This window comes from Pelodiscus sinensis, chromosome 11, assembly GCF_052426305.1.
Source record: "Pelodiscus sinensis isolate ZL-2025 chromosome 11, ASM5242630v1, whole genome shotgun sequence".
Taxonomy (NCBI): Eukaryota; Metazoa; Chordata; order Testudines; family Trionychidae; genus Pelodiscus; species Pelodiscus sinensis.
This window is the reverse complement of record NC_143062.1, coordinates 21,282,434-21,296,164: the sequence shown is the minus strand read 5'-3', so window position 1 is coordinate 21,296,164 and position 13,731 is coordinate 21,282,434. Positions and strand designations below refer to the sequence as shown.

Genomic DNA, 13,731 nt, shown 5'->3' with positions numbered 1-13,731 from the left:
GAGAGTTGGCAACCCTATCCCAGGATATTTGGAACAAAGTTGGTGAGATATCTTTTATTGGACCAACTTCAGTTGGTGAGAGTCACACTTTCCCGCTGCACAGAGCTCGTCATTGTATTTTTCCCAGACCTGATGAAGAGCTCTGTGTAGCTTAAAACCTTGTCCCTCTCACCATCAGAGGTTGATTGAATACAAGAAATTACATCACCTACATTGACTCTTTAATGACTAATGTAACTTTTATAAAGCATTTATAGTTTAACAACCTTTACCTTACCAGGTTGCAGAGAGTCTGATGAGTTTGTTTCTGTACACATGGATAATCCAGATGTCAAAAGACTGACCCAAACAGTGACATGTGAATCTCCCCACTAGACCAGTAGCTCAAGGGAAACAAGCTTAGGGACAGAATAGGAAGGCAAGGCACAAAGGCTCATGCTGTAAGTGCCTGTTGCCTTACTTTGTCCCCTCACATAATTGACAAGGCCTTAAGGCAGCCATCAACTCCTCCTTCACCCTAGCAGATTCATCTTGACTAGGCATCATTACCAAGTGCTAAAGCCATCCTGGTAAGCAAGAAGAATCCCTGTACAGTTCCTGCAGGCCTGTGCTGAGAGACTTTAGTTGGAGCTGGAGCTAGCACACAGGAAATCTGAAATACAACCTCATACAATCATTTTCTTTTGAATGCCACTGTGTTGTCAATAGTTCCTTGTTTGGAGCTGGTGAATCCCAGCCAAAGGGTCGAAGACATGGCTAGGAGTCTGTGCAAAGATGTGGGGTAGCCAGGTCCAAGAGAGGCCCCTCACGCCTTCAGGCTCACATATCTACTGGAATGGAGCGTACAGCCTCAGGGATTCATGCCAACGGTGGGACTCTGTTGGCCCAAGCATGGAGGAATCCTTGAGGCTGTGGTGGCAACGTCCTGCATTGCTCCTGGGAGAGGTCAGTATTGTACATGCTGCTGGTTCTGGCGTCTGGGGACGGTATCAGTCTCTCCCAGGTTGTCTCCAATGGATTAAACCCTGTTACCTAACATGGGACTTTGCAGCAAGTGCAGACAGGGCACTAAGGGCACAAATCCTCCGGCTGCCCAGCTGGGGGCGGCTCGTTGCTCGGGAGGCCTGAGCCTCACCTACTCCCCTTCAGGACTACGCCCAGGGCGATGCCTTTCCGAGGGGCCGGGGTCCCCCGGCACAGTCCCTTCTTGGGAGCTGCGGGCAGGAGGTAACCGACTCCCCGACCGCTGCCCGGGCAGCCGCAGCCAGAACCCAGGGCGCAGCGGCAGCAGGGCGGAACGGACGGCGCGGAGGCCGCCGTGCCCGGGCGAGAACACGGAAGGCTGCACACGTGACGCCGTGGTCCTCGCTCCCTTCCCCCACCCCCTCCGGTTCCTCCCGGGATCCAAGATGGAGTCGCTGAGTAAAGCGGGGCAGGAGATGAGCCTGGCGGTCTTAAAGCGGAACGATCCCTACATCACCAGCATCGCCGACGTGACCGGCCAGGTCGCGCTCTACAGCTTCAGCCCCAAAGCCAACGAGTGGGTAAGTGGGGAGCCGGGGCCTGCTGCCTTCCCCCAGGAGCGCTGCAGACCCTTCCCCCGGGCCGAGAGGAGAGACACCGACACCCCCACACGCCCTCCCAGGGGAGGAGAGCTGGGCCCAGGCCCTCCCCCCATTTCCGGGGATAGACCCCGACACGCTCGCTCCCCATCCCCAGCGCGCAGAGGCAGCCACTGTCCCCTTAACGAGAGAAACCAAAACTCCCCGCAGCAGTGGGGAGTGGCAGCCCCAGAACCGCCACCCCCCTATACACACACTGGGACGGGAGGCCCCCAGGGGTTAGGCCGTTCAGCTTGTGGGACTGTGCTTTGCGGGGTAAGGGCCGTGACTCTTGACAAGTTTGAAATTTTCACACTTTTCCCTCTCCCAAGCATCTCGGACTGTTCTTAGTTTGAGGAGACAATTTAAATCCGACGCCAGAAATTAATAGAGTTATTTGAGCAAAAGCTTTGTGGCAACGAAACACTTTGTCAGATATATATGACCAAGTGGGATTTTGCCCATGAAAGCGTATGCCCAAACAAGACCTCTCGTTTTGGTGGACAGAACTAACATAGCTACCCCACTGATTTTTATCATTGAAGCAGATAGAGTAGTTTTGCCTAACATGCTTTATACGCTCAATTGTGTATGTTTGCAGGGTTTTTTCGGTTTGTATTTGTGTGTGTATCTATGTACCTTTCTAGTTGTCACTTTCCACCTGCTGATAATTTTGAAGTTCAAAAAGTATGGGATTTTAGAAATATTGGTACTGACTGCTCTTCTGAAATAAAATTTCCGATTAATTTCAAGAATATCTTTCTTTTTCTACAGTTTTGAAAATAAAGACCATCAATATACACTACATTTCTAAAAAAAAAAAGTTAATATGAATGTAAAAAGGTTTTAAAACATCTTGTCAGACACAGAGGTTTGCAGTTACATGCGAGGTCTCTGAGATCTTATTCCTGCAAAAACTTAAGTAATGTGAATAGTCCAGTTGAACCCAAAGTTATTTTGCAGGTGGTAAATCATGTGGCTTTTTTCTTTTTAGCTAAGTTTTAATATATAAAACAAGATATCAGTGCATAGCATGAAATTAAAATATAGATAGCTGTGTGTTCAATTTATAGCTATTGTAGCTATTGTCCAAAAAAACTCATTGTAATTTGTCATTGCAAGATACTTTTAAAATTTTTTTTTGCAAAGTAAAATTTTATTACTATACATGAATATGAGGTTACTACAGAGAATATATTTGTTTGACTTTTCTAGTGAAGCTGGTTAGGAGAAGAAAGTGATGAGAAATGTATAATTTCTCTAAAAAAATGAATAATGTTATTATCAACAAGATAGCATGTATAATTTTATATATTTGCCTTAAGTTAGCAATTCATTGAAAATATGAGATTAAATCTGAGTTTTATGATGTCACGCATCTTTGAAAAGTACTAAAAAAGTTATTTTTTTTGTTAGAATGCAAGCTGCCTAACTGTATGAATAACCATATCACTAAAATAGATGTAATTGCTGTCTCTTGTAGGAGAAGACTGACATAGAAGGTACCTTATTTGTGTATAGAAGGTAAGTCATACAAAAATGCTTTAATATGTAACTATTAAATTTAGACTTTATCAAAGTTGGCTTTTTAACTAATTCTGATATTTGACCAGAAATTCACATCCAACTTCATGTTTTAAAATGAAATTTAGCACCTAGACATATAACTCTTCAGAAAGTGCACACACAACATTTTAGTAACAGTCTTGAAGAAAATAAATGAATAAAATGAAGAGAATCATAGAAATTAAAAAATTGTAATTAGGTTATTTTATTAATTTTGGTAACTGATTTCCTAATATATTCCTGAGTGCTTTTAATGATAGGAATTAGGGATGTAAGCAACTAGTCGACCAGTGACTCGACTAGTCGCTTTCCCTCCTCCGCCTTTCTGCCTCTATCAGAGAGAAGCAGCAAGAGGGCTGGGAGCAGGAGTTGGCATTGGGGGAGCTAACTTAAAAGCCGGTTCACCCCTAGCACCATCTCCTGGGGGAGGCAGAGGCATAGTGGGGGACCGGGCATGAGCTGGTAAGCAGCTAATTCCTGGCTTGTGTCCTGTTCCCCTCCCCCCCCCCCTCTTCTCCCGCGCGCGCTTTAACTTTTTAAGTGTATTACGAGCCTGGCAGGTCTTCATAAATTTAAAAAGCAGAGCCACAGGGGGGTTAGCTCCCACTGTGGCTCTGCAGTTTTCCCCCATTATCAACTAATCGACTAGTCGATTAACTGATTAAATGCAATTTAACATCGCCAATAGGCAGGGCTCGACGAACCGCGGCAAGATCTACTCGCCAGCCCTACACCCTGCAAGCGCCAGACCAGCACTGCACATGCGCACAGCACCGGTGAACAGGGCGACCGGCTGAAATCTATTCGCCACAGGCGAGTAGATATAGCGATTTGTCGAGCCCTGCCAATAGGGATGTAATGCTATAGTAAATTAACCAATAAGTAAAAGCTTGTAGGTTAATGCTGTAGACCAGTATTTCTCAACCAGTGGTCTGAGTACCCTTAGGGGTACTCAAGAGAAGTTGGGGGGGTATATCAACACAACTGAAATTTGGAGAAAACTGAATTTTTGTTTCAAGTTTTACAGTGCTTTATTATTTTTGTACTTTTTTCATCCAAAAATTTCATTGCCCACCCAGCTACGATTAAGTTGTTTAAACAAATGTGTTGCAGTGGTAGAAAAAAAATGTGTGTGCTTGAAAACTGTAGGTACTGGGGGTACTTATAATTTTTTTTTAAAAGGGGTACTTTATTTTTAAAAAAGGTTGAGAAACACTGCTATAGATTACATGCATTCCTCTTCACCCCGCCCCGCCGCCTCACTGTGCCAGTCAATTTTTTAGCAAGGTGGCCAGCAGCCTAGCTCTGTCCTGGCTCACGCCAGGTTCGGGACCTACCACTGCTGCGGCTCTGAATTTAAAGTGCATTAGGAACCAAGTGGACAGGCAGCCTGGCTCAGTTGCAGTTTGCGCCAGGTCCGGGAGCTCAGATCCCACCTGGACAGGGTTTGCTGCCTCCCCACACTGCTGCCTCTTTTTCAGAGGCAGCAGCGCAGGGTGACGGGCAGCCGGTCCACAAGGGAGGCTGGTTTTCAATCTGGCTCTCTTTGTGGACTAGCTCCTGCCTGGCACTCTATGCTGCTGCCTCTGATACAGTGATAGGGAGTTCCTCGGGAGTGGGGCTGGAGCACACTGGCTGCTGGCCTCCCCCCTGGGGGACTATAAAATGGCTCATGCCAGGTCCAGGAGCTCAGCTGCCCCCCCAGACAGGCTGCTGCCACCACGCACCGCTGTGCACTTGCTGCAAGCACTACCCCTCAGGACTATAGAATAGTCAAGTAACCAATTAAGAATTCATGGGGTTAATCGACTATTCAATTAACCAATATTTACCATCCCTATTTAATAACCCAAGTAATAATGTTTCCCCCACCTTCCAGAAGTTATTATATAATGTATGTTCTCTTAGTTTCCAGTGAATTGGTCTGCTATTTTCCACTGTTGATACAGATGATGTAAATTAAAAGCTAGCAATCTATATATATGCAACTTTGGGATTTTTAATTTGTTCAGCAGATGACTTTAAGGATATATTGGGGCATATCTCTCAATAAGAAATAGCATGTGAATATCACCAAAGGCTTCATCTTTACCTAAAGGAAGATAGGGCACTAATGTAACAATGAATTACTGATCCATTTTATATATAAAAAATGAGTCAGGCAGCCACACATTTAATATTACTGTTATTTTTTATTGACCCTGGCACTAGGAGGTTCTGAATATCCATTTGGCTTCCTTCCTGTAATCACCTAAACAAGTGTTTAATTTCACTACATAAGTCATTCTGTTTAATTTCAATGAGACTTGCTTGCAATAATAAAATTAAGCATGTGCCTAAATCTTGGAATCGGGTATGTTCAGCATATCTCAGGAGGCTCTCAGCACTATGCATTATTAGGTCCTCTATGAATATGGTTGTGATGTTGCTGAAATCTATACAGCTAATCACATCTGGTTATAATGTAACTTATTTTTTTTATTTTGTGGTTGTATATGTTTTCCTCCGATAGAATATCCTCACAATATGACCAGAATGCTGCCAATTCTCATGAGTCTTATAAGACTTTAATAATTTAAGGAGAATTAAATACAGTATTGTTTTGTTTTGACCTTTGAGCATTTACTTGCATTTTTCTAAAGCTAAACTCTAAAGCAAGTCTTGAACAGAATATTTTGAAGTTAAATGTTTTTATGCCCATCGAACAGTTTTCTTATGTATTTATTTTCTCCTAGGAACAATTTTGAGGTCTAGGGGAAAACTAATGTATTAGAAAAATCTCTCCTTTTTTGAGGGAAGTCTGGGGTGCTTTGGGATCCTCTCAGAATAATCGGGTAATGGTTAACCCAGTAAACTTAATATATAACCAGTTAATTAAACAGGATTTTACATTCCTACTTTTAATCATGCTCAACTCTTAATATTTTTAGATTCTAGTGAAGTTGTGCCTGTTTAAGATAGAGCTAAATTTTGCCAAATGAAGGTGATTTTTTTCCATTTTCCTTTAGATAGATCATGTTTAACATTTATAACTATTAAAATACTTTTTTTAATTTGTTTTTACTTATATTTGATTATTTGTTATGCTATAAAAATTCATTTGAACCTATAAAATAGTTACTTTAATAAATAGGCTTGGTTTTGTATTGGATGATATTTGCTGTAGAGTATTTACATGTAAAAGTGATTATAGAACTGAGAACTATGTATAAACTAGATGTGTGTATAAATGCTGAAACCTGTTAATTTCTGTGTATCTCTCTATAAAGTTTCATGTAATGAGAAGAAACAGAATATTAGTAACGCTTGATTGAACTGCATAACAATTTGTCATAAAAAATATTGTGAAGGTGTCTGTTTTAACTAAACACATATGGCATTACAAATTATACTCTAAATCCATGCTTTGTTTTGGCATTTGAAAGCATAGACATGTGATAATATTTTTACTTAAGTAAAAACTTGATATATATTTAACAAATTACTCTATTCTCAATGAAACAACAGGTCAGCTTCTCCCTACTATGGTTTTACGATTGTGAATCGACTGAATATGCACAACCTAGTTGAGCCAGTAAATAAAGACTTGGAATTTCAACTGCATGAACCTTTTCTTCTTTACAGAAATGCTAGCTGTGAGTATAAATGATTTTAAAATCTATTATATGGAAGTTAAAAATCTGTCTTCTGATGTAGGCCACTTTCAGATTCTGTGATCTGATGGCCTCATTCAAGAACCTTATAATATGTCAGATTCTAATGAAATGTCTGTGGCTATTTTCTTTTCTGTTCTACTTGATTTTAATACAGTTATATGTAGCTGTACAATACCTTGACATTTCTGTTTTATTTAACAGGGCTTTTTTTACTAATGTAAGGCACCATACATAGTTTGATATTCATTCTGTTAGGTCATAAGTAAACCTTTCTTTTAGAAAACAGATCACATCTATAGGTTGGTACGTTATGTGCAAAATGGAATTAAATTGTTCTGCCCAACCTGTGTTTAAAAAAATATATATAAATACATTGACCACCGTTAGATCTTAACATTTAGTTCTAAGAAAACTTTGTAGAACAGATCTGCTGGATTCAGTGATGTCTTAGGCTGTGTCTAGACTACATGGCTCCATCGACGGAGCCATGTAGATTAGGGTTATAGGCAAAGGGAAACGAAGCGGCGATTTAAATAATTGCCGCTTCATTTAAATTTACATGGCTGCCGCGCTGAGCTGACAAACAGCTGATCAGCTGTTTGTCCGCTCAGCGCGCTAGTCTGGACCCTCCCCTGCCGACATCAAAGCCTTTTGTCGGCAGCCCCGTTATTCCTTGTGGGATGAGGTTTACCGGGGCTGTCGACAAAGGGCTTTGATGTCGGCAGGGGAGCGTCCAGACGGAGGCATGTAGTTTAGACGTACCCCTAAGTGTAAACTTAAGAATAAGCCACAATCACACACAATATGTTTTTGGGGTTTTTTTAATATGGTTTTAGCTTTTCACTGGCTTAATTTTGCAAGTGGAAGGGGAGAGTATGGTCAGCTGTTCCATGGAAATGAGACTATTTGTGGAGGAAGAACTGCTCTACTCTGGGGGAAGAACTTCTTTTCTTTACATTAGGGTAGAGTGAGCTCATGTTTATGCATTCCCTCTCTACACATAAGTACAGAAATTTATTGAACCCTTTAACTATGCAGGAAGAACATTGAGCTTGATCCTATGTAACAGTATGCAAAATTACTAGTAAAGTTTTATGATTCTGCATTCAGTCATTTTCCTTTGAGCCACAGGGAACTGACCCCTTTAACTCTCTGGGTCCGTCTAGACTACAAGCCTCTTTCGAAAGAGGCTTTTTCGAAAGAATCTTTTGAAAAAGCCTCTTTTGAAAGAGATTGTCTAGACTGTAACCACTTCTTTCCAAAAAGCGAGCCGCTTATTCGAAAGCAAGCACCCAGGCAGTCTGGATGCTCTCTTTTGCAAAAGCCCTGTTTGCATTCAAGAATGCCTTTTTTCAAAAGAGCACTTTCGAAAAAAGGTGTTCTTCCTTGTAAAATGAAGTTGACGATGGTTGAAAAAATTGCCTCGTTCTTTCAATTTACTTTCAAAAGAACGCAGCGGCAGTCTAGACGCAGGGGAAGTTTTTTCGAAAAAAGGCTACTTTTTTCAAAAAGACCCTGTAGTCTAGACACACCTTCTGTGAGTCCAGCAGTATTTGCTTAGCTTCATCCAGATGAACTTCTGAATCTAAATACTCAGGCATAGACAGCTACATCTTGGCTTTATATTTTAGGTTTTGAACTTGCTTCCTCACTTTCTTCTGACTTGTGTACAGTTCTTGAATATAAAATTTGGACTCCTCTGTCTGCATTATCTTTCAGATTAAAAGCAGTCAGTGGCAGTATTTTCTGGATCACAATCCTTAGGTTTGTATAAATTCATTGCATATGTAGGTAAGCAGTGACTTTTGGTTAGTAGGTTGAGACACAAAAGAGAAGGTGTCTTTCTCCTCCTTGTCTTAGTATCAGTATATTTTCATTTCAGATGTTCTACCCATTATGCACTCAATCAACAGCAGAGTTTAGAACTAGTTCTTAATGTCTGTTCCTGTAAAGGTTTCAGCTGAAATGCTGCCAAGAAAGCCTTTGTCAACGTTAAACCATATTGTGATCCTATTCAGAGGAAGGACTTCTAGTATGGGAGTGAGAAATTACCTCTTACATTGTGTAAACATTGCGTTATTAGGAGCCTATTGTATATAAGTAGTACAGTAGCTTTAGATTTTGCACAGAGAAACCATTATGGTGGTTCTGGAGCAAATTTCTTCTGTTGAGATTTCTGAACTCCCAAAATTTTCTTGATATGCAGACTTCAAAGAAAACATAATTTATGGAGATACCACGTTTTAAAAGAAAGAGTTTACCAGAACTCCTTTCTAAGGGGAATTAAAAAGAACTGAAGATAACTTGCCTTGGGATAGTAAGTTGTATTTTACAGGAGATAATTCTTGAGTGTTGCCTTCGATTCTTTTTATCCTTTCAAAGTGTAATTAAGCAGTACCCCCATTAAGTTATCTTTGTGATAGGCTTTTTCCTCTTACTTTAGGTCAAACAAAAATGTGATCAGTATTACTCTGAAAGGCGTCTGCCTTTCGTTATAGTTGGTTGCTTTGAGAAACTCCTGTGCAATTTCAAAATCATTTGAAAAAGAGAGCATAATTTCCAGTATAGAACTTATATTAGTTTACTTAACTTAGTAGAGAAGTTTGAGGATTACAGTGCTTCAGGAAGTGGGTGGTTGCATATATAGAGAGAACAGAATTTTCCTGTAAACTTCTCCACTATCACCTGTATGGACTATTTATGGAAAATCAGTATTTTGTTCTGGCTTCATGTTAGTAAAATTTAACAATTTGGAAGAGGGGATATTTAAATATTTATACATTTTTCACTAAGTGAGCCAAGCATAGTCACTAGAAATAATTTAATATTGCTTTCTTTTCAGGGACTTATGTTTAAAAATCATGAACTGGCTTAATTACATACTCTCTTCATTTTAGTTTTTTAATATAATTTGATACAAATTAGTTTAATTTGATATGAGTTGTAACCTAAATATTGGTACATGTCAAGATAGACCAGGAAACAGACTCGTTTATGAAACACGCTGTTGTAGTCTAAGTCAATGCTAACTTTGTGTTCAGTGTAATGAGGGGTAATCTTGTACTGATTATTCTGCTTCTTGAGTGGATGGGCTGGGAATGCATCACATTTCTCGAACTCCTAAAACAGTGATCCCCAACCTTTTCAGGTTGTCGGGCGCCAGGGGACGTGGCCGTTCGCCCACCGGGCGCCAGGGGGCGGCCACACTCGCCCGCTTGAGGGCGGCCCCCCCCCCCAGCCGCAAGCCCGGGGGCGGGGCCCCTCCATAGCCCGGGGCCGGGGACCCCCCCCCATAGCCACGCGCCCGGGGCCGGCGCCCCACCTGTAAGCGCTGCGGGGGCGGGGCCAAGGCCGGAGCCGGCAAGGGCACGCGCGGCGCACCCGGGGGCGGGGGTCAGGAGGCCAGCCCAGATTGCTCCGCGGGCGCATGTAAAGAGCCCGGCGGGCGCCATGGCGCCCGCGGGCACCGGGTTGGGGACCACGGTCCTAAAACCTCTGTCCACGTCATGGCCACCAAAACTGCTCCACATTTCTAATCCTGAAAGGAATTAATCTGCATCTTTTATCATAACAGTTGTGGTCCTGTTATGAGCTAAGATTTGCACTTCCGAAGGAACATAAGGAAGGAATAAAAGACATGAAAGGAAATTATGAGGCACAGTTATTTGTTGAATAAAAAAGCACCATATCAATAACCAGGGCTCGCTGAGCCACAGTGAGCCCTGCTCGCCAGCCACGCTGTCCGGCAGTCTGTGCATGTGCAGATCATTCTGTGCATGCACAGATCGTCCAAACCCGGCTCTTCCGGGTTACAATCTACTCTCCACGGGCAAGTAGATTGTATTATTTGTCGAGCCCTGTCAATAACACTTTCAAAACTAAGGTGAAACTGTGATGCTAGTAGCATTTCAAAGTTCTTCACCATGCCCTGCCATTATGCCTGGACCTGAAGGATCATTGGGAATAAAAGGCTAGTCTGCTATCCATACTAGGGATGTAATAGTGTAGTCAATTAGTCGATAAGCTAAAGCTTATAGGTTAATGCTATAGACTACATGCATTTCCCTCTCCCCCTCTTCTTGCCAGTAAATCTTTTAGCAGACTGGCCAGCAGCCTGGCTCAGTCCTGGCTTGCGAAGGGTCCGGGGACCTACCCCTGCTGTGACTCTGCATTTAAAGTGTATTAGGAGCTGGGCAGGCAGCCCGGCTCAATCCTGGCTTGCACAGGGTCTGGGACCTACTCCCATTTCAGCTGTGCATTTCAAGTGTATTAAGAGCTAGGTGGGCAGGCAGCCCAGTTCAGTTCTGGCTCACTCCAGGTCCGGGAGCTCAGACCCCCGTTAGATGGGGACTGCTGCCACCCTGCACTGCTGTCTCTTTCTCAGAAGCAGCAGCACAGGGTGAGACAGGCAGCCGGTTTGCAAGGGGAGCTGTTTTTTTAATTGGCGACCCTCACGGACCAGCTCCCACTTGGCACCCCGCGCTTCTGCCTCTTATACAGTGGCTGCCAGCCCGCTCCAGGGGACCATAGAATAGTTGACTAACTGATAACATTTCATGAGGTTACTTGACTTTTCAATTAACCGATATTTAACATCCCTAATCCATACCAGTTCAGTCTGTGGCATATCTGCTGAGGCTCCCAGTATGGGATTTCCTTCAGTGATACAAATATCTATTGACTGTGAACTGGATTGGTCTCAGGTTAGACAAAAAGTAGCCCTCAGGTGATTATTTTTACAGTGGTTGCTTGTGACAGGTAATTTACCTAGATGGATGAGATAGTAGAAATGATTTTCTTGTCAAACTTTTCTGTGCTCCACACCTTTCATGAAGCCCCCATGGGTTATGATTTGCTGCATACATATTTTTCCAATGGCAGAATTGTTGTGACTTGTTGATTGAGAATGAGAGCTGATTTGTAGCTACTGCACAACAAAAATCTCATATATTGTGGTATTCATCTTCTGATACAAAAAACATTAAGCTCATTTGTAAGGGACTAATAAAAATTATTCCTATTAAGTAATTTAATTTTGTAATTAGAATTGAATACTAATCTGTTAAAGAAGTCTGTTTCATCAACAGTATTTTTTGAGTACTCTGCATGGGTCTGACAAATACACACATTTGGTACACACAAATTTGTATTAATTTGGTGGTAATATTCTCTTTCGTTGACTGCACTGTCATGGAGATGGATTAAGTGACCTAGTACACTTTTTTTTTTCTTAAAACTAACTTCTGTTCCAGTTTTTCATTTCATTCCTTTCAGGGAATTTGTTTAGTTTTTAACTAGATCATTTCTTAGTCACATTTATCCTTTGTATCTGTCTGTGTGATGTGTTACATGTAAATTTTAGCCTTGTAAAGTTAGTTATTTTAGTAGGTGCTGTTATTTCTCTTTGTAACTTCCAAACTCAGAATAACTTTTTCTTTTTCAAATATTTTTTTCTGAAAACATCAATAGGATTGTGACAGATTATTTTCATCCTAGAACAGTATCAAAAACTCTTTAATCATTAGCAAGTCAAGTCACTGTCAACTTTTAAAATTGTATATCATGCAGCTTTGAAATTCTCACCCTTTATCCATAATGCATCACATCTCTCTCCCAAAAAATGACAACTTAGATAATTTTAAGATCTTATTTGATATTATACTAATTACACCGATATCTGGCAGAGTTGGAGTTACCTACTAGACAAGATAACAGGAAGAAGCATTCCATCTTTTTATTAGGAAGTAGTGAATTCAATAGAGAAATCATGAGAATGATCCCATGAGAAGCAGTGTTATCTGATTTATTCTAGATTTTGACACATTCTGAATTTAGCCAGTATACATATTAGACTGCACTATGAAACTGTATATGTATGGGACTAAATATATGGGTCATAAAATATATAGTATGTAGTAGAAAAGTTTACATTTCCCTATTACTAGTATCGTTTAATACTGTGTTGCTGCTTGCATTGTGGTCACTTGTCAGTTTCCTTAATCTTTTCAGACATAAGGTAATTTATAGTTCATGCTATAGTCCACTCTGAAAGCTCATGATTCTGTATATTTTGGTTAGTTTCTAAGGTGTCACAGGACTACACGTTTTTAAAGTTACAGATTAACATGACTACCCTACTTAGATTTTTATAGTTTATGCTGTTTGAAAAGTTTACATTTTTTCCCTCAAGAAGCATTTGAATCCCACTGAAAACATCAAAAACAATCATTTAAATATGTGTTTAGGGCTGTCCCATACCTTGATTACAATGAGCTTTTCAGAGTTCTGCTCCCATGATTTCTTGTCCCTTTCTTTGTAGTAGTGGAAGTACATATAGTAAAAAAATTATACATTTTGAGTTAGACCTGTTCAATCTGTAACTTCATTTAAAATGTGCCAGATTACAATTGCTCTGCAGTTGTATCCTTGACAAGATTAGTCTGCTTTACAGTAGGAAAAAAATGAGCTAAACATTTAAAACTAATAAACTTACCTCTAAAAGTTTGCAGGAAGTATGCTTCTAAATCTGTTTCATTTATAATTTTCCCTTTGTATCTGAGGTCTCTTTCTTGATGTAGAGGTTTTTTAATCAAAGCTAGTTCATTAGATAAATCAGGATAATTAATTTCCATGGTGCTGAAAAGATAGATGCCGAACATAAACTTTTAATATTAAGAAGAGAAGAAATCTGGTGAAGTGTTGTTTTTTCCTTGCCTTATTTCTCTGCTTGTCCTTTCCCAGTTCAAGGGTAGGAGAGCTAATGTAACACAGAAGGTAGATCCTTGAGGGGGTTTGCACTAATATTCAGAATAAAATCTGAAGTACAAACTGCTATCTTCTTTCCTTGTCATTTTAACAGCTTTTTAAAGCTTAAAAAGTACAAACTGTATTCAGAATGCTAAAAACCA

At 40.8% G+C, this 13,731-nt stretch overlaps 1 protein-coding gene across 1 annotated transcript in view; it reads left to right on the top strand.

Moving 5' to 3' along the window:
* The first annotated feature begins 1,340 nt into the window (after positions 1–1,340).
* The window catches only part of DCP1A (decapping mRNA 1A), a 57,261-nt gene continuing 44,870 nt past the window's right edge, over positions 1,341–13,731 (top strand). Inside the window, exons 1-3 of the mRNA XM_006129734.5 lie at positions 1,341–1,544; positions 3,085–3,125; positions 6,675–6,802. Coding sequence (XP_006129796.4) covers positions 1,410–1,544; positions 3,085–3,125; positions 6,675–6,802 — 304 coding nt within the window. The 5' untranslated portion in view covers positions 1,341–1,409. The remainder of the gene's footprint in view (positions 1,545–3,084; positions 3,126–6,674; positions 6,803–13,731) is intronic.